The sequence below is a fragment of the Eretmochelys imbricata genome, chromosome 2, assembly GCF_965152235.1.
Source record: "Eretmochelys imbricata isolate rEreImb1 chromosome 2, rEreImb1.hap1, whole genome shotgun sequence".
In the NCBI taxonomy this organism is placed as follows: domain Eukaryota; kingdom Metazoa; phylum Chordata; order Testudines; family Cheloniidae; genus Eretmochelys; species Eretmochelys imbricata.
The window spans coordinates 68,413,327-68,438,972 of record NC_135573.1 but is presented as its reverse complement, the minus strand read 5'-3'; the positions used below and the strand labels follow the sequence as shown (position 1 = coordinate 68,438,972).

At 44.8% G+C, this 25,646-nt stretch overlaps 1 protein-coding gene across 1 annotated transcript in view; it reads left to right on the top strand.

The window, feature by feature from the left end:
• The window catches only part of XKR4 (XK related 4), a 284,882-nt gene extending 259,962 nt beyond the window's left edge, over positions 1-24,920 (top strand). The window contains exon 3 of the mRNA XM_077809000.1: positions 23,974-24,920. Within this exon, the coding sequence (XP_077665126.1) occupies positions 23,974-24,920 (947 nt within the window). The remainder of the gene's footprint in view (positions 1-23,973) is intronic.
• Positions 24,921-25,646: the final 726 nt, after the last annotated feature.

Genomic DNA, 25,646 nt, shown 5'->3' with positions numbered 1-25,646 from the left:
GGCTGTTTGAGTTTCTTCACTAAATAACATGTTATATTGAATGTCAAGTGTGTTGATTCAAACATGAGGGAGGGCACTTCTGTTAACAGGTACAGAACCATCCATAGTCAGCACAAACTTGACGTCTCCTTTAATTATTGGTAAAAGTGATTAAGTAATAATTCTCTTGCCTGTTGAAGAAGGAATATTTTGCTGCAGATTTAAGGTAAGAAGTAATTATATATATACACACAAGCACATATGGCAATCGACACTGTGTCGTTTCAGAGGTGTCTGTTAAAAGAGTACAGAAAAACATACAAGCAGCACACCACAATTTTTACCATATAAGAAGCAACTTTCCCCTCTTCAGAATAGGATTTAGTGTTTTGGTTTTTTAGCTGACATTCCTTTGGAGTCCTATACATGGTTTTGTCTGTAGATCTGAGATAGATGCATTGTAGCTAAAAAATCCAGTTCAAATTTGCTTAATGTCCGTGAAAACTGTGGTTAATCACATTTGTTGATAAAAGAAGTAGAAGTTCAAAGAATTCTATTTGTATCTAGATCAGTGGTTCCCAAACTTGTTCCGCCGCTTGTGCAGGGAAAGCCCCTGGCGGGTGGGCCGGCCGGTTTGTTTACCTGCTGCGTCCGCAGGTTCGGCCGATCGCGGCTCCCAGGTTCGCTGCTCCAGGCCAATGAGAGCTGCTGGAAGCAGCGGCCAGTACATCCCTCAGCCCACGCCGCTTCCAGCAGCTCCCGTTGGCTTTCCCTGCACAAGCGGCGGAACAAGTTTGGGAACCACCGATCTAGGTAAATCACAAAGTACCTAATTCTCCACTGCCTTGCATCTTGTTCAGTCACTTACACTGCTGCTAAATTGGTGGAAAACATTACTATTTTGATCTGGTAGCATATTGCATGGTACATATCTTTGCACAAGGGAAAATAACTATAGTAACACTACCAAATCAAAATGGTAATATTTTACACCCACTTAGCACCCATGCAGATGACTTCACAAGAGGCAAGGCAGTGAAAAGTGTGGGGTTCCTTTTTAATATAGTGAATTTAATAAAAAAAAAAAAGAGTCAAAGTCTGCTCTGAGCCACAGAAGGCTCATCGGGCTGATATGGTTTAAGGCATGTCCATTTCCATAGCTAATGGTACATAAGAGAATGATGTGGCTAGCATCATAGCTGACTTCCCTAATCCTATGGATCAGGTATTCATTTTGCAGCTGGGTGCTTTAACCACTCAGTCACCACACCTCTCTAATATAGCATATAGCTGGTTTAAAATCAATTAAACAAATTTAACCTATCGCTTATAAGATTAATACTTAGCACTCACATAATCCTTTCCATTCTGAAAGTACTGTACTAATGTTAATCTTATCAACACTCCTTTGAGGCAGATAAATTATTACCCTCATTTTACAGAGGGGAAAAGTAAGCCACGGAGATGAATTTCATGCATGAAATCAGTGGTAGAGATCGGATTAGAACTCATGAGTCCTACCTCAGTACCTGATCCTACAGACCCTACTGCCTTCATGTATGAAGATGGTAATTTTTCAGATTTTGAACCAAGTAATGTTACAGAAAGTGGTAAAGGAATGTGCACTTGTGTTTCAACCTGGTCATAAAAAAATTAAAAGAATAAGCAAACTGGTGTGGGTTTGTTATTTTGTTTTTATTTAGTATTTTTCCTATTTCAGAACTGGGCCTGAATTATAACTTTATTGAATTGAAAAATACATACAAAGATGGAGGCTCTCTGAGCAAATGTGGCACATACCCAGTTACAGGTTAAAGGCCTAGTTCTCCACTGCTTTCCACCTTGGGTAGTCATTTACATATGAGCAAAAGTGGCCTAAAACACGCTCAAAATAGAATGGCAGTATTTTGCACCTACTTTTCACAGATATAAATAACTTGCCCAATGTAGAAGGTAGTGGAGAATTAGGCTCAAAGCACGTAACACTCAACCCTTGATACAACACCAGTGATAACTCACAATTAAATTGCCTACACAATTCATTTGCTGGAACTCTATATTTCCAGTCCAACAGCCTGTCGCTATGTTTAACTCATACAGTAAAGATGGTTATTCACAGAAGAAGATCGAATTGTTAGGGGCAGGAACAGAAAGTCTAGTAATGGAAGATGTTCAGAAGGAGAAATTTTGGATAGGTCTAATAGCCTCTTTCTGCCTTCTGATCAAAACAGTTGGTTGAGCAAAAGAACAGGCTCAAACTTTTAACTTCGCTCTTCATTTGTTGTGACTCCTCTTAAATAATATTGTTCAATGCCTCTATAGCACCAGGATGTAAATTGAAGAGGGATTATATTTCATTAACAGCCTGCACCCATAGAAACTCATCTCTCTGCATATTAGCACTGTTCTAATAATTGCATAGACAACAGAAAAGAAAATAAGAAATCCCCAAAACAAAATAAATTCATGTCAGTCTGCAGTCAGAACTTGAACTGGGATGAATTGGAAAGGCTACCTGGTAGTCTTTAAGATTGGCATCTTATTCTTCAGAACCTCAGTTTACTTTTATTTTAAATTGAAGTCTCTAGCCCACATGATTGTGAAGAAAACCAACCATGAAACTAGCATAAACCGATGAAGTAATGTCTGCCTGAGAATGCAGAGAACCTGAAACAATAACACTGAGAGGTGTGAAATGTCCTCTTCATGTCACTGTTGTAGTAACCCAGATGCTCCGTGATGATTATTTAAATGACAACATTAACTGTTTCACTGAGGATCACAGCATGGAAGAAAGGAGAGGGTGATCATATTAGGAGCATCTGTACCATGTATTGTGCATGACATTTCATTTTGGTCCTATGACTCTAGGTGGCGGTTGGGGAGAGTAGTACTCTTTCTTTTCCCTCCTCTATCTGATCTGAACCTAGAAGCCAGAGGGAGGATCAGAGCCTGGCATTTATCTGAGTCCTACCCAGGAAAAGTCAATCCTGCTGAGCCCAGGGGGATAGCCGAGCTCCTGCCCTGACCCAAGATGCCTATTCTGCTCTAATGGTGTGTATGAGGCTGGCTGCTTCTCCTCCGTCTGCTGGTGCATGTTAGCAGACTCAAATGTCACTGCATCGGTAACACACACATCATGTTTGCAGCCTTTCCTTCACAACCATGAACTATAGCCACATTTTTTTAATGAAAGCTCAGATTACAGAGTCACAACATGTCTCTAGGAGTCAGAGTCCAACGCATGTGCCTGTTGTGTCTATGCCTTAATTCAGTCCTGCCTGTGGGTGTAGCTAAACTCTGTTGAGAAGGAGCCAGCCCTGTGGAGCCCCGCAAATCGTATGTGATCAAGTTTTGAATATCATCTGTACATTCTACCACAAGTCGTGTCTCATTTTGGCGTCCCAACTGGGAGACGCTTGGAACATATTTTCCCCCCTTCTCAAATTGAAACCATGGTAGCAGCAGCCACCAGTATCCTGTCTTTTCCTCTGAATCTCTACCTTATAGCTCCCTAGTACAGCAGGAATACTCTCCTCTGCTGCTTTTGATTTAGTTTTCTCACCTAAAGTTAATACCTACTGTAATGTTAGCACCCTTGTGGCCAAGATGGAGTCTGTTTTGCAGGCAGCTCAGGCCAAGAAAAGGCATGTACAGGCATGCAGCAGGGGCACCTTCCACCCCAGGGGCACCTGTTCCACACTCCCTGGAGTAAACACACACACACACACCAGAATAGTACAATGAATATAGGAAATGGAAATATTTATTTATAGAGAGATGAACAAAGAAAAACAACAGGGGGCAAGATAGGGGGAGTGGTAAAATAGGTTACATTAAAAACAAGGCCCACAGACCCAGTTGTACCACAATGTGAAAGGGCAGACACCAAGCAATGAGTCTGCATGCAGGGTTCCAATCCGGCAGTGAGTCTTAGGTGCTCCTGGTCATCTTCGGTGCCAGTAAACGTTCAACAACCACCACCTCTGGTGCCCTCTTCTGCTGCTCTCTGCAAACCCACACAAAGAGACAATCTCCCTACTTAGCTAGTTATAGCCTCCCTCCTTATTCCCAATGCAAAGTCACAAGCCTAAGTACTCACAGCACCATGCAACAGTGGTACAGTGCCCAGCTCTGGTTTGTCCTACTCCGGTGATTCCTACCGGGCACAGTGCTCCTCCTGGCTCCTGTCCTGAAGCATCCCCGGTCGGCTGCTTTGTCCCTCACAGGTTTCAGAGTGGTAGCCATGTTAGTCTGTATTAGCAAAAATCAACAAGGAGTCCTTGTGGCACCTTAGAGATTAACAAATTTGTTTGGGCATAAGCTTTCATGGGTTCTCAGCTATTCAACATTGTGAGAGCCTTAGCTAGGGTACCCGATGTCCCATTTTTATAGGGACAGTCCTGTTTTTTGGGACTTTTTCTTACATAGCCACAAATTACCTCACACCCCCGTCTCGTTTTTTCACTGTTGCTATCTGGTCACCCTAGCCTTAGCCCTCTTGTCTGAAGCTACATACACATACCCTGTTGCTCTCCCTCTCTCTATGCCCCTGGAACAACCAGCACTCCCTCCACCTCAGGACAAGGTTTTAAAGAGGCCATGCTCTCTAAACCCCAAGGTGGTCACAATACCAACCCCGCTGCCTATGGCACAGGATCTGCTAAAGGGCAGATTTTAATTTTTATTCCTCTTGGAAAACTTTAACCACATTATTCACAGTACACAGAAAATTGTCCTTGAATTTCTCAGGTTGGTGTCTTTGTCTTGTTATACCCCACATTTGTTTATGTTGGTGTTATAGGAGCACACCCACCCTTAGAACACCCATTGGCATCAGAGTGTAACACCATTTTCCTCAGCTCTGGCACCTCCTACAAACTATATGCCTCTCGCTGGGTCATCTGTAGCTGGTCCTCCGACCACATCACATAAAAGTTCAGGCCCCTTATGGGGTAACAGAAAGGTCCAATGAAAGACCAAAAATAAATCTGCAAACTAATAACTTCTCTTCTGCCTTTAGACTACTAAAGTCTTCTGCTTCCCTTCCCCATAGCCTCTGGCAGTTTATCTCTGCGGTCTCCCAATGTCAATTTATAAGTCCTGTCCGCCCCGAGAGGAGCCTAATCTGCTCCTCATGAGTTTTTCCTACTCATTCTAGACTGGGGCAGGCAAACTTTAAGGCCTGAGGGCCACATCGGGTTTCCAAAATAGTGTGGAGGGCCGTTTAGGGGAGGCTGTGTCTCCCCAGACAGCCAAGCATGGCCCAGTCCCCGCCTCCTATCCAACCCCCCTGCTTCTCGCCCCCTGACGGCTCCCCCGGGACTCCTGAACCATCCACCACCTCCTGCTCTCTGTCACCTGACCACTCCCGGACCTCCCACCCCTGACTGCCCCAAGCCGCCCCTCATTCCTGACTTGCCCCCCCAGGACCCCTGTCCCATCCAACCCCCCTGTTCCCCGCCCTCTGACTGCCCCGCTACCTAGCCACACCCCTGCCCCCTATCCAACTCTCCCACTCCCTGCTCCCTTTTTACCGCGCTCCCTGGAGCACCGGTGGCTGGCGGTGCTAAAGCTGCGCTGCCCAGAGCACCGGGTCAGGCCACGGCTCTGCAGCTGGGCTGCCCAGAGCGTTGCACGGCAGCACGGTGCACTGAGGCTGCGGAGGAGGGGGAACAGCAGGGGAGGGGCCCCTCTCTGTCATAGACCCTAAGCCTGCTCCACTGCCTGGGGGTCTTTCTGCTCCCTTCCCAAGAGCCAGCCTCAAACCTTAGGCTTCAGCTCTGTCATGTACAGGCAGACTCCAGCTCTCTTCCCAGAGCTTATTGACAGGAGCTTTCCATTGTCTCCCTTCCCCAGGGATGCTGATAGTTTGCATAGGGCTCTTAGTGTCACCTCTGAGCCCTCATCCAGTGGGTCCTCCAGTCTGCAAACCCCCGAGGCTTCTCTAGAAGGAGCTCCCTTTCTCTCCCCTTTCCTGCTATACAACTTTTTCTTTATACTGCTCTAGCGGCCTCTTTCTAGCTCCATTACTAATTAGCTAAAGGGCACCCCTTGGAGCACCTGATTGCTCCCACGTGTAGCCTACAGTACCATCAAGGACCAGGTAGGCTCAAATTTTCCTGAAGGGTGACGGCACTTGGTCATATCTTTTTAAAAGACTTATGCCATAGAACTTTTTGAATTGGGGTGAGCAGATAGTGAAAAAAACCATACACTAAACACTGGCTAGTAAGACGATGACTGAGTTGTTGGGAGCTGTACTCTCCAGAGGTACCAATCACGTAATAAAAACAAAGGCAATGCAATCTGCCCCATTTTATACATGTTCGATACAACCTTTGGGTTCCTTACAGTTTTCCAGTGAGATGCTTAGCGTGGAAAAACTTGCCTGCACCCATCCTATAGGCGTGTGTAAGACTTAAAAGAAAAAGATTGAAACATTTGTGCACCAAATAGCTGATAGTGTGGATCAGTGACACTCAGCCTTGTGTTCTACCTTTGTCACGCTGACTGGGGTTTGGTAGGTGTTGTGGGGGTTTTACATTCAAAGGAAACTTCCCTCCTGTTGGGAAGGGAAATGGGGATCACCAACGTTTTAATGTAGTTAAATCTGAAATGTAAAATCTTCCTCATTTTTTATTAATGGATTAACAAAACTTTTAATTTTGCCAGGGGACCATAAACAATGTTAAAATAAGGAGTCTTCATCAAAGCACAGCTGTTGTTAGATACTTTGAAGAGAGTTTTATAAATTTTGAAATAATTATACAACTTGTTAAATTAACAAGTATTATTTTTCTAATATTTCTATTAACTAGATATGCAAATATCTACTTCCATAGCACTTGTGGGTGCACAGCCCCTCTCAGAATAGAGTCCTTGTTTTCTGAAGGTGTTTAAGGAATATAGTTTCTATGATATTTTCAGAAGATAGGAAGGCTGCCTTTGGAAATTATGGCTTGATCCTCAGGCAAGGCAACAGCCCACGTGGTTCAAGTAAGGGGAAGGGCAAATGTAGTTTTATGCCACCTTTCCCCCAATGCCCACACAGCCAAGGAGCAGTTTGGACACCAGCACAAGTTAGAACAGTCTGCTGTAATTCTGTTGCGTTTAACAACCCCCTAATGTCTGTTATGCCAGCAAGAATCGCTAGAGAACAGTACTCACTCTTAACACCTTTACTAAGCCTGTGCTGGATCTACCCACCTACGTAATCCTCTACCTCAGAGGAATAGAAAGCTGCTCCTTTATGGACTTGGAATAGGGCAGAATGGAGCCCTTAGGAAACATCACCAATCAAAGCAGCAATTATTGAAAATGGACTTTGTAATAACTATAGTGAATAAAAGAAAAAATATTATCTCTTTCAGACACACATTTTCTTAAATAAAACAGGGAACACTTTCTTGAAACTCTCCTCTGTTAAGACATTTTTCCACATTTTTAGCATGCTAAAAAAATCCTACAGAGAAAAAGGTCTGCATTTTAAAAGCAACTTCATTGTTTTAATGTATATGTAGTTTTAAATGTATGTATGTGAAGGTGATTTTTTTTTATAAACACCCATGTCTCTCAAGGAGTAGTTGTTTTCCCTCCTAGCATGCTTGATGATGCTTTTACCTCAGCTTTATTTTTTTTAATTTTGCTGATCAAACAGACGCTGCAGTACAGCAGAAAAGCAATGACCTTTTCAAGTTCACATATGCTGGTTAAATTTCACCCAGACAATTCCAGCAGATAGTAAATAACCACATCACTCTGACAATATCTCTGGCAGGGAAATATTGTGCAAGCACAAACCATTCCATGTAGTTTACAACAGATATGGACACAACATATTCACAAATACTTAACATTAAGAGCTAAATCTACCCAGTGTGAAGTGGTGCCCAAAAGGAGAAGAGGGCATATGGACATGGATACGCACCTACAACAATATGGAACCTCTTCTTCACCCCATGGAAGCAGCAGAGCAGGCTCTCTTGGTAGCATTCAGGAGTATTGGGAAAGACCTGGCCTTAAGGGATTTAGTTTGAGGGGTAGGGAATGTGCCTCACTCCCAGCCACATAGTGGATATGTCTTCAGCAAGGGTATATGCTGCTTCTGTTCAGTGCATCAGCAAGATACATTCCAAAATCCATTCACCTTCTCAACTTGAAGAATATTTCCCTGACTGGGAGGATTCCTCTAACAGAGGATGCAGCAGACAGAGAATCTGTTCCCCTGATTGTACAAATCACAGCAGGATTTGGCTTTAAACAATCAGTGATTGAAGAGTTATTGTTTAATATGGTGCAAAGTATGGATAGAAATTCATTGTCTATTACAGCAGAACACACTGGATAGAAGTTAGGCACAGAAGCGAAGTCTTAGATGAGTAGCCATATTTACAGATAGTCAGGAAATTTATGGTCAAAATTTCAAAAGCACCCAAGTCCCATTTACAAAAATGAATTAGGCACTTAGGAGCCTACAGGTATGCCTGCTGCAATCAGAGTAGTGGCTGCAGCACAAGTAGACATACTTGGGCTAACTTTGATCTACCTCGCTCAAATAACAATAGCTGTGAAGGTACAAGGTTAACCACCTGAGAACACTTCTGGGTCTTAGGCACGATTGTACAGTCCGTGCTGTTGCCCGTATTGCTATGGCTTCAAGCTAGACAGATCAAAGCTAGCTCAAGTATATCTATGCATGCTGCAGGCACACCTCCAGTCATGGTATAAGATGCCTCCTAAATCTCACTAGAAGTCAATTGGACTTAGATCCCTAAGGGCTATATTCACAAGGGGGACTTAAAGTACTGCGAAGATCAGCACATGACCAGCCACTGAAATTTAGGCATCTCGGGGACTTTAACGGTGGAAACTTAGGCGCCTAGGGGCTTGAGATACCTACAAGATTAGATGGCAGCTGAACAGGGGTTCTGTGAATGCCCATGGCACCAAAATGTTGGACTTAGGCAGGTAGATACTGAAGCCCCCTTATGAACCCACCCCTAGGTGCCCAAGGTACTTTTGCAAATGGGACTCAGGCTCTTAAGTCACTTAGCTGCTTTTTAAAATTTTACCCTTAGTCAAGATCTTTGCCTCTAAAAAAAGGTTTTACACTTTTTAACATTACAGCTTAAATCCTGCAATGACCAGTGGATATTTTGTGCCTGTCAAGGTTCCTCCCCCACTCTGAACTCTAGGGTACAGATGTGGGGACCTGCATGAAAAACCTCCTAAGCTTATCTTTACCAGCTTAGGTCAAAACTTCCCCAAGGTACAAAATATTCCCCCCGTTGTCCTTGGACTGGCCGCTACCACCACCAAACTAATAGTGGTTACTGGGGAAGAGCTGTTTGGACGTGTCTTTCCCCCCAAAATACTTCCCAAAACCTTGCACCCCACTTCCTGGACAAGGTTTGGTAAAAAGCCTCACCAATTTGCCTAGGTGACTACAGACCCAGACCCTTGGATCTTAAGAACAATGAACAATCCTCCCAACACTTGCACCCCCCCCTTTCCTGGGAAATGTTGGATAAAAAGCCTCACCAATTTGCATAGGTGACCACAGACCCAAACCCTTGGATCTGAGAACAATGAAAAAACATTCAGTTTTCTTACAAGAAGACTTTTAATAAAAAATAGAAGTAAATAGAAATAAAGAAATCCCCCCTGTAAAATCAGGATGGTAGATATCTTACAGGGTAATTAAATTCAAAAACATAGAGAACCCCTCTAGGCAAAACCTTAAGTTACAAAAAAGATACACAGTCAGAAATAGTTATTCTATTCAGCACAATTCTTTTCTCAGCCATTTAAAGAAATCATAATCTAACGCATACCTAGCTAGATTACTTACTAAAAGTTCTAAGACTCCATTCCTGGTCTATCCCCAGCCAAGACCAGCATAAGACAGACACAGACCCTTTGTTTCTCTCCCTCCTCCCAGCTTTTGAAAGTATCTTGTCTCCTCATTGGTCATTTTGGTCAGGTGCCAGCGAGGTTACCTTTAGCTTCTTAACCCTTTACAGGTGAGAGGAGCTTTCCCCTGGCCAGGAGGGATTTCAAAGGGGTTTACCCTTCCCTTTATATTTATGACAGTGCCTAACTACTAGAGCAGAGCAGCCCCTGTGCCAGTGTAGTGGCCGTAGGAGGAACTACCAATGTACAACACCAGCACAGGGAGCTTGGCTGGGGAAAAGTAGATGTGGCAGACACATTGCTACCTTTTTTGAAGCCAAGCTGCCTAGTCAACCATTAGATATGTGGCACGACCTAGAACAGTGGTTCTCAAAACCAGTCTGTCGCTTGTTCAGGGAAAGCCCCTGGCGAGCCGGACCAGTTTGTTTACCTGCCGTGTCCACAGGTTCGGCCAATCGCAGCTCCCACTGGCCGCAGTTCGCCGCTCCAGGCCAATGGGGTCTGTGGGAAGCAGCTCAGGCCAAGGGAGCCACGATTGGCAGAACCTGCGGATGCGGCAGGTAAACAAACCAGTCCGGCCTGGCAGGGGCTTTCCCTGAACAAGCGGCGGACCGGCTTTGAGAACCACTGACCTAGAACACCCATCAAACTGCTCTGATTTATTGCAGGAGACCAGAATGACACATGTCCCCTTTCTCTTCTCTGGCTGTAGTCCAGGATCAGAGCCTATGTTTTCTATGAAATATAGTTATTATTGTTTACCACTAGATAGGTATGCATGGTGCTTTAATAAGTTTCTTCCAGAGAAACATCAAATATAATTCCAATAAATAAATGTTTGCTGCAGCTGATGGAGACAGCAGTTTGCTTTTTTGTATAGAAGGTGTAAGTACCATGTGCTTAGCAGCCTAAAGTTTGGGAATCACATTTTTTTCCCAGCTCTGTTTGCAGGCATGGTTCTTTAAGCCATTTATTACATAAATTGATTACTTCAAGCCTGTCAAGGTTCATTCCCCACTCTGAACTCTAGGATACAGATGTGGGGACCTGCATGAAAAACCCCCAAGCTTATTCTTACCAGCTTAGGTTAAAACTTCCCCAAGGCACAAACTATTTTCCTTTTCCCCTTGGACTTTATTGCTGCCACCACCAAGCGTCTAACAGATATATAACAGGGAAAGAGCCCTCTTGGAAATGTCTTTCCCCCCAAAATCCTCCCAAACCCTACACCCCCTTTCCTGGGGAAGGCTTGATAAAAATCCTCACCAATTTGCATAGGTGAGCACAGACCCAAACCCTTGGATCTTAAGAACAATGAAGAAGCAATCAGGTTCTTAAAAGAAGAATTTTAATTGAAGAAAAAATAAAAGAATCACCTCTGTAAAATCAGGATGGTAAATACCTTACAGGGTAATCAGATTCAAAACATAGAGAATCCCCCTAGGCAAAACCTTAAGTTACAAAAAGACACAAAAACAGGAATATACATTCCATTCAGCACAGCTTATTTTGTCAGCCATTTAAACAAAGCAGAATCTAACGCATATCTAGCTAGATTACTTACTAAGTTCTAAGACTCCATTCCTTTTCTTTCTCCATTCCTTTTGAAAACTCGTGGCGAACTAGAGTGACTGGAAAAAGATGACTGGAAAAAGGCTAATGTAGTGCCAATCTTTAAAAAAGGGAAGAAGGAGGATCCTGGGAACTACAGGCCAGTCAGCCTCACCTCAGTCCCTGGAAAAATCATGGAGCAGGTCCTCAAAGAATCAATCCTGAAGCACTTACATGAGAGGAAAGTGATCAGGAACAGTCAGCATGGAGTCACCAAGGGAAGATCATGCCTGACTAATCTAATCGCCTTCTATGATGAGATTACTGGTTCTGTGGATGAAGGGAAAGCAGTGGATGTATTGTTTCTTGACTTTAGCAAAGCTTTTGACATGGTCTCCCACAGTATTCTTGTCAGCAAGTTAAAGAAGTATGGGCTAGATGAATGCACTATAAGGTGGGTAGAAAGCTGGCTAGATTGTCGGGCTCAGTGGGTAGTGATCAATGGCTCCATGTCTAGTTGGCAGCCGGTGTCAAGTGGAGTGCCCCAGGGGTTGGTCCTGGAGCCGGTTTTGTTCAATATCTTCATAAATGATCTGGAGGATGGTGTGGATTGCACTCTCAGCAAATTTACGGATGATACTAAACTGGGAGGAGTGGTAGATACGCTGGAGGGCAGGGATAGGATACAGAGGGACCTAGACAAATTGGAGGATTGGGCCAAAAGAAATCTGATGAGGTTCAATAAGGATAAGTGCAGGGTCCTGCATTTAGGACAGAAGAACCCAATGCACAGCTACAGACTAGGGACCGAATGGCTAGGCAGCAGTTCTGCGGAAAAGGACCTAGGGGTGACAGTGGACAAGAAGCTGGATATGAGTCAGCAGTGTGCCCTTGTTGCCAAGAAGGCCAATGGCATTTTGGGATGTATAAGTAGGGGCATAGTGAGCAGATCGAGGGACGTGATCATCCCCCTCTATTCGACATTGGTGAGGCCTCATCTGGAGTATTGTGTCCAGTTTTGGGCCCCACACTACAAGAAGGATATGGATAAATTGGAGAGAGTCCAGCGAAGGGCAACAATAATGATTAGGGGTCTGGAACACATGACTTATGAGGAGAGGCTGAGGGAACTGGGATTGTTTAGTCTGCAGAAGAGAAGAATGAGGGGGGATTTGATAGCTGCTTTCAACTATCTGAGAGGTGGTTCAAGAGAGGATGGTTCTAGACTATTCTCAGTGGTAGAAGAGGACAGGACAAGGAGTAATGGTCTCAAGTTGCAGTGGGGGAGGTTTAGGTTGGATATAAGAAAAACTTTTTCACTAGGAGGGTGGTGAAACACTGGAATGCGTTACCTAGGGAGGTGGTAGAATCTCCTTCCTTAGAAGTTTTTAAGGTCAGGCTTGACAAAGCCCTGGCTGGGATGATTTAATTGGGGATTGGTCCTGCTTTGAGCAGGGGGTTGGACTAGATGACCTCCTGAGGTCCCTTCCAACCCTGATATTCTATGATTCTATGATTCTGTTCCTGGCAAAAGCCTCACACGGACAGAGAGAACCTTTGTTTCTCCCCCCTCCAGCTTTGAAAGTATCTTGTCTCCTCATTGGTCAGTTTGGTCAGGTGCCAGCGAGGTTATCCTAGCTTCTTAACCCTTTACAGGTGAAAGGGTTTCTCCTCTGGCCAGGAGAGATTTTAAAGGTGTTTACCCTTCCCTTTATATTTATGACAAAGCCACACACTGGATGGTGGTTCTAAGTCTGAAACACAGGGTCGGGTGACAGTCTGAAATTAAATTATCTTCAGTTGTCACTCAAAAGTGACTGCCAGCCTTGATTCCCCAGGGGTTTAAAAAATCTCTCACAGTGTAACTGCCAGTCAAGCTTACTAACAGGCCACCAACAGGTGAACTGCCAAGCCTGAAATAGTCTCCTCTTGCTGCAGTTTATACACTCTGCAGAGAAACATTTGTATGATGCTCCTGCATATATTTTGGCAGTTTAAGCACTTACATTATATACTGCTATTCTGAGGTCCTTATTACTCTGAAGTTAAAATTCAGTTCAGGATGACACCTACCATACATTTATTTTTGTGGGGTAAGGGAAATCTGTGGTATTTGATTTATTTAAAATGTTGATAAAGTAGCAATTTAGTGGTCATGGTGATTTCTGTTCTAATGCAATTTTTTTTTTATTTTTTTTTTTTATTTTGTAAATATGTAATAAATGTTTGGCCCACAATAGGATCCAATCATTTTGACTGGCTTGGAAAACATGTGTCAGGAAATGCTACTTTTAAACTGCTATTTAAACAGTGTCGCTATTACAGCTACAAACATGGGTGACTGCATTGTAAAGTGACATCAGCCAAAATGCATCGATTCAGTACATGATGTTGAGTTATGTAATTTTGCAAAATTTATAAAGCAGGAGATTTTCAAAAGCACCCCAGGTGATGGAGGGGAAAAAATTCCATTGATTTTTTTTCCATTGGACTTGTACTTCTAAATACTTAGGGATTCTTAAAAATCTCCTGCTAAAAGTCTGGGCCTGTAATTGAAATAAATAGAATTGCACTGGTGTAAGACTGATGTAAGTAATTGAGGAATTAGGTCTCTTGTCTTCTCTTTTTAAATTTTCATTACTTCTGGATGACAAAACCTAATATTGGATTGAAATTAGATCACAAGGCACACAGAGCTGCCTACTACCTGGGGACAGGTGAATAAACTCAGTTAACAATCATGGCCACCAACTAAAAGTGGAAACCATTGGACACTTGTTTGGATGGGGGTATAATCTTGAACAAATCCAGCCTTGTCAAGATAGTCTTGTAAACTGCAACTAAAGTTAGGAAAACTGGTGAGGTGTGACTCTGAAAACATCTCTGAGGCTCATTTTCAAGGTGCTAGCAGCACTAACAATGACCATTCAATTGTCTAATAGGCCTTGACATATTCCAAAAATAGTAATCAAAATCTATCTCGGCTGTACAGACACGCACAACCTGTGTGTGACGGGGTTCGACCTCACCACTCCAGCGCCTCCTGCTGGCTGTCAGAGGAATTAGCTCTTCTCACCAGTGCGCTCCCTTCTAGTGATGTCTTGCCACCATCACTTCTTCTCCAGGGACTCACATCACGCCCAGGACGGTGACGTCCTCTTCATGACACAGCCCTCCAGCTGTGCCTCACTCTGTGCACCTCCCTTCCAGGGAACTGTGTCTCAGTCCCTCAGTCCAGATACTTCCTCAGTGGCAAGTGGGGGCAGAGGGGACCCAGGCCCTCCTACTACTCCAGGTCCCAGCCCAAGGACCCTAAAGTTGACCACCATTTGCTGTGTCCCCTCCGACTCCTCAGTAGATTTCCCTGGGCCACTTCTCTGGGGCCCCAGCACTCTCTTTGCCCTGGCCTCAGGGCCTCACTCTGCAGATCCCTGCAGCCTGCCAGGAGCTGGCTTTAGCTCCCCCGGTCTCTGCAGGCAGTAGTGCTCTATCCAGGGTGCTTGCTGCCTTCAGCCTGCAAGGCAGCCAGTCCACCTCCCTTCTCAAGCTCCAGGGAATAACTGAAGCTGTTCTGTACTGAAGCTCTTATATGGGCCTGCCCAACCCTGACTGGTTGCTCCTATAAGCCCTTCTGTGATTGGCTGCCTCCTGCGCAGCCTTCCTTGGGTTCTATTAACCTCTGAGAACCCAGAATGGGGCAAGCGCCCCATCACACTGTGTCACACACATAAGGAACTACCACCATTCTTTCTGATCTAGCACAGGGTGTGGAGGCCCACAGAAAGAAGAGAAAGTTGTATGTGATATAGTTCCCTGGAACAACTAGTCAGGAATACTCTGAACTCTAATTGCAATACCCAGGTAACTTTGTGCTTGTGGCAAAACAGACTTTATCATACCACAGCACTGCTGGACAGCTAATTCATGAACATTTTGTCCTAGTTACTCTGACCTATTTTCACAGCTTCACCACTTTCTGTAAAGTGAGCTGGACTCAGGTGGCAGTAGCTCCCAAATATAAGGGCCATTTGTCTTTTTAATAAGCTGATCTGCCAGCACGTAGCCCTGCAACGATCCAAATGCACAGAGAGGCTCTACTACTCCAGAGCAGACACAAACTGTATTCCAGTCTGAACTCACTGACTGTAGTGCTTGATTATGCTAGTGGAGAGAAAACTGATGCAGATCAATCTGCTTTGCACTAAAATTGCTAGACAGTTTTATCAAAGATTCTGCTTTGAAATCCCAATTATTCAAGACGGCAAAATCATACTGAACTCTAATACCCAAATGGAAAAGTGTACGCAGTGATTAGAACAATGGCCTCTAATTTAGAAAGCCTGGTTTCTACACCTGAGTTGGATATAGACTTGCTCTGTGACTTCAGGCACATCAGTTAACCAATCGTTGCCTCAATTTACCCATCAGTACAATTGGTCTAATACTCACCTACCTCAGTGGGCTGCTTTGAGACTAACTAACTCAATGATTGCAGACCACTTTCAGATCCTTGAATGAAAGGTGCTAGAATTAAGATCACACTATATTCAAGCAGCATGTTTATGGAAGTCGGACACATTCTGTGAGGATTATAATGTTGCCAACCAAGGAGGAGTTAAAGCAGATGTGGGCAAACTATGGCCCACGGGCCACATCCAGCCCGTGGGACCCTCCTGCCCGGCCCCTGAGCTCCTGGCCCAGGAGGCTAGTCCCTGGCCCCTCCCATGCTGTTCCCCCTCCCCCACAGCCTCAGCGCACCACACCACCAGCACAACCCTCTGGGCGGCCGGGCAGCCCAGTTGCAGAGCCGCGGCCTGACCTGGTGCCCTGGGTGGCACAGCTGTAGCACCACCAGCCACCGGTGCTCCAGGCAGCGCGGTAAGGGGGCAAGGGGCAGGGAGCAGGGGGAGTTGGATAGAGGTCAGGGGCCAGGGGTGTGGATAGGGGTCAGGGCGGTCAGAAGGCGGGGAACAGGGGGTTGGATGGGGCGGGGTCCCAGGGGGCAAGTCAGGAATGAGAGGGGGGATTGGATGGGGGGGCAGGGGGCAGTCAGGGGTGGAGAGTCCGGGGGTGGTCAGGGGACAGGGAGCAGGGGGTGGTGGATGGGGTAGGAGTCCCAGGGGGGCCGTCAGGGGACGGGGGGGTTGGATGGGGCAGGAGTCCTGGGGGAGCCGTCAGGGAGCGAGAAGTTGGGGGGGGGGCGGGGGCCAGGCCATGCCTGGCTGTTTGGGGAGACACAGACTCCCCTAACCGGCCCACCATACAATTTTGGAAACCCAGTGTGGCCCGCAGGCCAAAACGTTTGCCCGCCCCTGAGTTAAAGGAACGTAATATGGATGTCAAGGGAAACATTGTCATCTTAGGCTACACCTACACTACAAGCTAGGGGTGTGAGTCCCCCACTTGTGCACATTAAGCTAGCACAGGTATAAATAGCAGTGTAGCTGCACCAGCACGGGTAGCAGCAGGGGAGGCATGGCTTAGCTATGCCAAGTACAACCCTGCCTGAAACCGGTGGGTACTGTTGTATTAAGGTAGATGGAATATATGGGCCAAAGGTGTAAACATAACCCAGTCACTGCCCATCATTAAACAAAGTTCGGGGTTTGGCATCCAGAGACCTCAGCCTCAGTGGCATAGCTAGGGGGGCAGTGGCTGCTCCCAAACTGAGCACAAGTGGCGCCTTGTCAGTGTGTTGGCCCCTTTTAAATTTTCCCCTGCTGCGGCGCTTTAACTCACCCGGCGGCGTTCCGGGTCTTCGGCGACGGGACCTTCACTCGCCCCGGGTCTTCGGCAGCACCTTGGTGGCGGGACCTTCACTCGCCCCGGGTCTTCGGCGGCACCTTGGCGGCGGGACCTTCACTCGCCCCGGGTCTTCAGCGGCACCTTGGCGGCGGGACCTTCAGTGCCGAGGACACCTGGCGCGAGTGAGGGCCTGCCGCCAGCGCGCCACTGGGTGAGTAAAAACGCTGCCGCGGGTGGTGCCTTTTTTTTTGGATCGCTCCCCCTGTTCCCTCCACCTGGCTACGCGGCTGCTCAGCCTACTTAGTAACCATGGCAAACACACCACTAAAATCCTGTAACCTTTTATTAGCAAAGCAGAAGAGAAGGGAAAAGAGCTAAAGCATTTGAACTGCAAAGTATTAAGTAAGGCTTTCATTTTAACAACAAACCTTTTTTCCTTTTCCCTTTAGCTGAAGAGTGTTTTTAGAAGGAAAAAACCCCTTGTTTGAGAGTCTTTTAGATGGTAACAAAGAGAGTAATAACCGTCCTTTGTGGGGAAGAAGTTAGTTGAGATGGACTGGAGCTGTCGCTGTCACTGTTGTTGTTAAAGTCCGATCCCCTTTCCCAGGAGACAAAACAAGACAAATACACACAAAAGGGGAGAGAAAAGAAAAGCAAATGCATCTATCACTACTGTTGACATTCACTTGCAACCTCACTGCTGCAAGAACACAGGCAAGGCACGCCATCCTATCAGGCATATCAGATATGGTAAATTCGTACCAGCATCAGGCTGTTTAGGACATTGCTTTTAGCTTTTTTGGGGTCACAGGCTTAGAGGAGTGTTACAAAATATAGTCTTGGCCGGCTAAACCAGACTCTCATTAGACAGAAGGAAAAAGCAGAAGGGTAGGACAGAGAAGGGATGGGGTAGAGAAAGGACACAAGGGTGGAGAGGCAGGTGGCTGTGATGAAGTCTGCCATTCCAGGTGGTGTTTGGATTCAGCCAGAGCAGGCTGTGTCATCTGGTATGGGGAGATAGTCAGCCCCCACTGCCCCTGCAGGGAGCCACTCTCCCTTCCTCCTCAACTGCTGCTGCTGTTCTAGGCTTCCCTTCCCCGCCCCCGCATATGTTTCCTTTCCCACCACTGCAATCCCCTAGTCCACTAAGGGGTCCACTCACCCTCACCTGGCCTAATTATGCACTCTACTGTAAGAGGAGTGTAAATTCATAAGATGTCATAATAACCTATAACAACAAATGTCGATGGGAAAGGGTATGAAAGGGAGACAGAAAGACTGAATTAGTCCAAACTAGAAGTCTGGCTGATATAATTAAAGGACTGCCCTAGGTGGGAGGGCCAAAGCCTGAGCCCCACCGCTCTGGGTGGGGGCAGACAAAGCTGAAGCTCAAGGGCTTCAGCCCCAGGCAGGGGACCTGAAACCTGAGTCCTGCTGCCCAGGGCTGAAGCCCTCGGGCTTTGGCTTTGGCCCTGGGGCTCGGGCTTCAGCAAATCTAAGCTAGCCCTGGCGACCCCATTCAAAGGGGGCTGTGACCCACTTTGGGATCCTGACCCACAGCTAGAGAACAGCTGACCTAGAAGGATGTGAGTATAACTCCACCAATAAACTGTGCATAGGTCTGTATAGAATTTTGATATGGTCGGGTATTCATAACTTTGCTGGTAACTTTAATAAAACTTGTAAAACAGACTAGACCGTGTTCTTGTGACTGTATGTGTGGTCACTATCATTGGTCTTTGTGTTCCCAGAGACTGTAAATCTGAAGCAACTACTGGAGGTGACTTTCACTGTAGCCACTAGAGCCGAACCCAGGAAGGTACAATACCACATTACTAAATTCACTTTAAATAAAATAAAAGGCTACAAATGGGAGCCCAACAAATCAGGCATATCAGTAGGTGACATCTAAATACATACATGGTTAGAACCTTCTGATAAGGAGGAGAATTCTGAGATTTTTATGTGCAAAACTCATAGTGTTTATTCCTGCCTTCAGGCTCATGTGAACAGGCACAGGAATTTGTACCCAGATGTGTGGGCATAATAGCGTGCATTTGGCCCATAGTTTCACTGCTGGGGCTCAGTGTTGAGACAGCTCTGAGTTGGGATGGATGGAGGGAGCAAAGGAATGGATCAAGGAGCAGCATGCTCTGGGAACAGCTGAGGGTCCTTGTACCATCTTTAGCAAACATTGGATGGGATTTATTTTTTCACCTCAGTGAAAACAATTTAGGAATGTGTAAGGGGACTGAATTGATGATCAGAGCTAAGGAAGATTTGGGGAGAGCCGTGATTTTTCTTGGGGGTTCATTATTTGGTTTGAAGTGTTGCAATGAAAGGTATGGTGGGGAGCCATGGAACCTCCTCAGGTTGATAGGGTAGGGGGCCACATGAAGAGGGAGGTAGCTAGATTCATATGTAACCAAGGAGGGTTAAGCAATTCCTCATCTGGACATATCTTACTGGACACCCAGGTTATTCAGGGAGGATGGGGTACACCCATCCAATGAGGGAGCAGATATATTTGTGTCCAATATTAAGTAAGGAATCAGTAAATATCCGGGAACCTGGTGAGTGAGCCAGCCAAACTAAATTGCTGGCACCTCCTTGTGGCACATGTCCAGTGCAGGTACTCATTGTGGAAAGGATATGGTTATTGGATAAAATGGATTGGAAGAGGATTTAAAAGAAAGCATCCCATAAGGGAGCCGAGGAAGGAAGGTTTGGAGCTCCCACAACTGGAACAGCAGGGAGTCGCCCCTCCTTTTATAAAGCCCCCATAAACCTTATACAAGGGAGGGCGATGGGGTCCCAGGTAAGGGACAGCTGGGACCAGGTTGTGGATTTTGTGGAAATAATTAAGGAAAGGGCTCTGACCTGCACTGTATTGCCAGGTACTTCCAGATATTTTATGTGAATAAAGTTGCGGCCTAATTAAACCATATCCATTGGATCTGGTATTTCTTCTGTCATGGCTGGAATATACTTCTTACTGCATTGTGAATGGAGGCCATGTATTGTTACACATGCCAAAGACTATGAAGATTTTAAGAGGAACAGCAACCCCAAAAAACATTTGCAGCGAGAGCAACCCATCCATCAAAGCCAGAGAGCTGGTCAGTGGTCTCTCTCTTCATGAGGACAACACCAGAGAGGTCCGTGAAAGAAGACTGTTGGTCTACTGGGCTCTTCCATGGGTTTAGAGTTACTTTTCGGAGTTCTTTCTTCCATAGTTTCCCATCACTTTATTAATGGCTGCTGTTATTAGTATAGTGCTAGTGATTTACTATATTTAACCTGTAGTTGATTTGTTTTCTAGCATGGTTTGGACTTTTTATTTTAGTCCCCTTGTTAGACAGTACCAGTGATGAGACTTGGACCCACTGTAGGGGCTTTGAAAGAAACACGCTGGCTTATCTGCTGTCACACCTTAAAAACACACATTGTGTCTACATCCTCAGACTCCCTTTCCTCATTTTGTCTATGCAAATTTTGGTTTAAAGTCACATTGCTCTTCTACTGGCTCCCATCTCTCCCACTGAGGATCACTGGTAGGGTCAGATTAGAAGCCCACTGTTTTCACTGCAGCATAAAGAGTGCCCACAATGGCGGTTTTCTGCTTCATGACTATCCTGACCCCTTGCACCGTAGGCAAAGCTGGTTCTGCTGTACAGTGGCAGAATGGTCCTGTGTCTTCTGTCCTATAATTCGAGCATGCCGTCATTCAAACCCCCAGCCACGCTGACTGAGAGAAGTTCCAAAGTGATAGGAAAGTGCTGCTGCCCGTTCTCTCTGTAAGAAAGACCCAGCAGACGCTGTCACTCCTTGTGCACCCACCATCATCTTTGAACTTCAGATTAGTGCTCCACTATGACTGGACCTTGTGGTGTAGAATCTTTGGGGCACAGAGCTCGCTACTGAGCTGTTCTTTGCTAGAGGTCATTTGAGCATGCATACATCATCCTTGGCTGCCTCTGTCCCAACCCATTTGGTGCAAGTCTGGGCACATGATGTGGTCATGACCTCTCGCCACAAACTAAAATTGTCCAAGATGGCTGCTGCCCTGATTCTCCCAGGTGAAATTCTGAATGTCCAAATTAGACATTCAGACAAGAGTTTTGCAGGGCAGTTTGTGTAAAAGTTGGGGCCTGTACAGTTTTGAGTACTTCAAGCTGATCAAAAGTAAGAATTATGGAAACTAGGGCTGTCAATTAATCACAGTTAATGCCTGCGATTAACTGAATGCAAAATTAACATGTTAATTGCATACCTGTGGATGGGGCATGAGGCATTGGCAGTAGAGGGGCTGAAGCAGCCCCAGGCCACTGCTCCCTGGGCAGCAGGGTGGCTGGAGCCCTTTGCCCTGAGAGCAGCTGAAGCCCTGAGCAAGGCTGAAACCCAGAGCCCCCAGCTGTGACCCTATATTTGAAAATATAGAAAATGCCCAAAAATATTTAAATAAATGGTATTCTAATATTAACAGTGTGATTAAAACTGCAATTAATCATGATTAGTTTCTTTAATCTTGCAATTAATTATTTGTAATTGACAGCCCTAATAGAAACATGTCACAATGTATTATAACAAATATCTCCCCACCCTAATAATAACTCCAACTGGTTACAAGCTAAGTGTTAATGAAACAACCGAAACCAGGTGGAAAATTAGAGTATAAGTTAGGTTATAAGGTATTGACAGTATAAGGTTAATCTTTCCACCATCTGTTTACTAGGAAGTGTATTCTGTTACTTGCGTGAGAGCACGTAGGTCAAGATTGAATTTTATGCAGCTAGTACCATGGTTCCTCTCCTAATATTTAGTCACTGGCCTCTCCTTAGCTCCTGTTTCCAAACTGATCTGATCATTCCCTGGCTTCCAAAACCCTCTTGCACAATCTCAGTTGTGGGTCAAGGAGCTCCATTTATCTATTAAGTCACTTATATTCCAATTTTTACCAACTGAGAGGTATATTCAGATTGCAAGAGAATCAATAGTATGAAAAACGTGTTTGAAGTTCTTTGAAGAGATACAGCAGAAAGACATGAGAACTGTGATGCTGCAGAACCTTAGAAGCAAATAACATCATGTACTAAACAAATAAAACCCACTATAAACAGCTCTGGTTTTTCCTCCATTAAGCAGAGTTATACAAATGTTGTATTGACTCCTGTTCATAATAATAATGTCTTTGATTCCTAAACACCATATAAGTTTTAGCATGAATTCAGAGTCCATTATGTGCATGTTATTGCAGCATGTATGCACAAACCAGTGAATGCCTCAACACTTGCATTGTAGTTTTGGAGAGGCAAGTTTAAAGGCTGATTTTTGAAAGTTCCCTCCCATATGTTCCTTATACTACACAATGACAGCATTATACTCTATTTACAGCAGACACACTTTTTCAGAGTAGTTTAATACAGTATCTCAGAGGACCTGTCACTGTTCTAGAAAGACTTTTATTCATTCTACCTACAATGACTCAAGGTGGCAGGAAAAAGTGATGTTGTTCAGAGGGTCTTGCTTAGGTCAGCTATCCTGATACCTCTAAACTGGAAAATGCTGATTGATTCTGGGACTGTTCTGGAGGAAGTACTTCTCAAAATCAGGAAAGAGAGAGTAGACACAGGGTGCAAAGATGAATCTTCAGAGCACAAGAAGATTATGCCGTTCAAGTGTCTCATTATCCATGACAGTAGAAGTTGAAAAGAATAACCAATTGTCAGGTTGTTGGACTGGCTGAATTGTGATAAAAGACTAACAGATAAAAAAAAAAATAGTTTGACTAAGCAATGACTAAAGGGCACGATAACAGTCTATGAATGCTTGGTGGATGTTTACACCTAGAAGAAAGAGGAAAAATTTAGTATATTAAGTCAGTATGACTAGGATGGATGTGATGAAATTTTAAAAGAGATATTTAGGCTACCAAGAAAGTCTCAGTCAGATATATTAACCCATCAAACAATTTGATAAAGGAAGGGACAGAGGAGCCACCACCTGACACAACGAGGCAGGACAAAATACTAGAAAGGGAGAAACTTGACGGCCAAGTGGGACTTTCCCCATCTTTAGACTCCATGATCATCACAGAACTGAAGGAGCGCTTCTGTGATTGGCACTCAGCTCCCCACACTTCACATCATACAGAGTGGAGGACTGATCTGAGATGGCACTTCTACAACATAGAACAAAGAACAGAATTACAAGAGCAGAGAGATCGGAGTAGGAAGAAAAGTAAGGGATAAAGGGGTCAGGTAGAAGGAGCACTGACTATGTGAGAAGAAAGTGTGAAATGGGGACAGTGACCTAGGAGAAGAAGCACAAAGGAGAGAGGGGAGGAGAGAGTAACTAGATAAGCTGTGGACAAAGCAGAGGTGGCCGTGGAAGAGGGGAAGGGTGACAAAGAGCTCTATTGCAAATCACTGAATTTTGTGAATTAGCAAGTCACCAGACATGTTGGAAAGGCAAAGATAATGTGTCACAGGATATTTTTTGTTTAGGTTGTCAACTCTAGTTTAATTGCACTCATTGTAACATGTGATGGTACACAAGCAACTATAATGCAGTCCACTTTGTAAAAACATGAAATCTCAGTAATACGAGCTCTGTCCCTAACTGACTGTTGAGCAATTGGGATACCGTTTGAATTTCTTGTGTTAATTATGAAGAGTGCGGTTTAGCACAATGTGATTATGGAGGTTCTGCTGTATTTTCACTGGCTCCAACCAAGTTCTAATGCACTAATTAACCCTTTACTGCATCTCCTATTTTTTCTAGGTCTTACAGCTGCAGCATCTCTTGTGTCCCTGGCTTGGGCTTTGGCTTCCTACCAGAAAGCCCTTCGTGACTCCCGCGATGACAAGAAACCCATCAGTTATATGGCTGTTATAATCCAGTTTTGCTGGCATTTCTTCACAATTGCAGCTAGGGTCATTACTTTTGCTCTCTTTGCCTCAGTTTTCCAGCTGTACTTTGGGATCTTCATAGTCCTCCACTGGTGTATCATGACCTTCTGGATCGTCCATTGTGAAACAGAGTTCTGTATCACTAAATGGGAAGAGATAGTGTTTGATATGGTTGTTGGGATTATCTATATCTTTAGCTGGTTCAATGTCAAGGAAGGAAGGACACGTTGCAGGCTCTTCATATACTATTTTGTGATCCTTTTGGAAAACACTGCCTTGAGTGCTCTCTGGTATCTGTACAAGGCCCCACTGATCTCTGATGCTTTCGCCATACCAGCACTGTGTGTGGTGTTCAGCAGCTTTTTAACTGGCATTGTTTTTATGCTGATGTACTATGCCTTCTTTCATCCCAATGGACCAAGATTTGGGCAGTCGCCAAGCTGTGCTTGTGAGGACCCTGTCGCTGCCTTCACCATGCCCCCAGAAGTGGCAACAAACACTCTAAGGTCTATCTCTAACAATCGGAGTGTCACAAGTGATCGGGATCAGAAATTGGCAGAGAGGGATGGGTGCGTGCCTGTCTTCCAGGTAAGGCCCACTGCACCTTCAACACCTTCATCCCGGCCGCCAAGGATTGAAGAGTCCGTCATTAAAATTGATCTGTTCAGGAACAGATACCCAGCCTGGGAGAGACACGTGTTGGACAGAAGCCTGAGGAAGGCTATCTTAGCTTTTGAATGTTCCCCCGCTCCTCCACGGCTACAGTATAAAGACGATGCCCTTATTCAGGAGCGCTTGGAATATGAAACCACTTTATAAAAAATAATAAAGACTTGAAGAAGCTACAAAGTTACAGTCCAAATTAAGGGTTGACAGTAGGGCTGTGGCAATAACTAAATTGCATACTACAACAGAGCAGCAAGTGGTAGTTTTCATAGTGTGGCTATCATCATGATTATCATTTGATCCTCTGTCTGCAGTCTGTCTGCAGTTCACTTATAAAGCAGCATCACCTGAGAGCCTCAAAAAACCTGTTACTTCAGCTGGGAAATAGACCCAGCTCATGACTCCTTGCTGCTATGAAACTCTGCTACACAATACTTACAATCAACAGGAAGATTCTGATGAGAGCTTTCAACTTTAACCTGTAGTGCATTTTACTTTAGAAATAAGTGATTGATATTTGCTTATTTAATGACAAAAAAATTGTCAAAATAGCTTAGCTGTACCAGGCAATGTTGCTGTTATAGAAACTCTGGTTTCTGCAAAAATGATAGGAGTATAATCCTTAAATCTCCAGCTGATACACCATTCAGTTTAGAATAGATTTGCAAAATAGTTCTCAATCAAAAAAGTACACTGTCATGTTTGCAAGCCTATCAAAGGAGAGTAAACTAGAGTCTGATTAATCAGGTAATAAGCATTAGTACCAACAGAACTGCTAGTTTTCTATAGAATTCAAGATTCATTTTAATTAAAATTTCAGTTACTTTTGACAGAAATCCTATGCAGCTCACCTCTGGCTTTCAGCAGGAACAAGGAGCT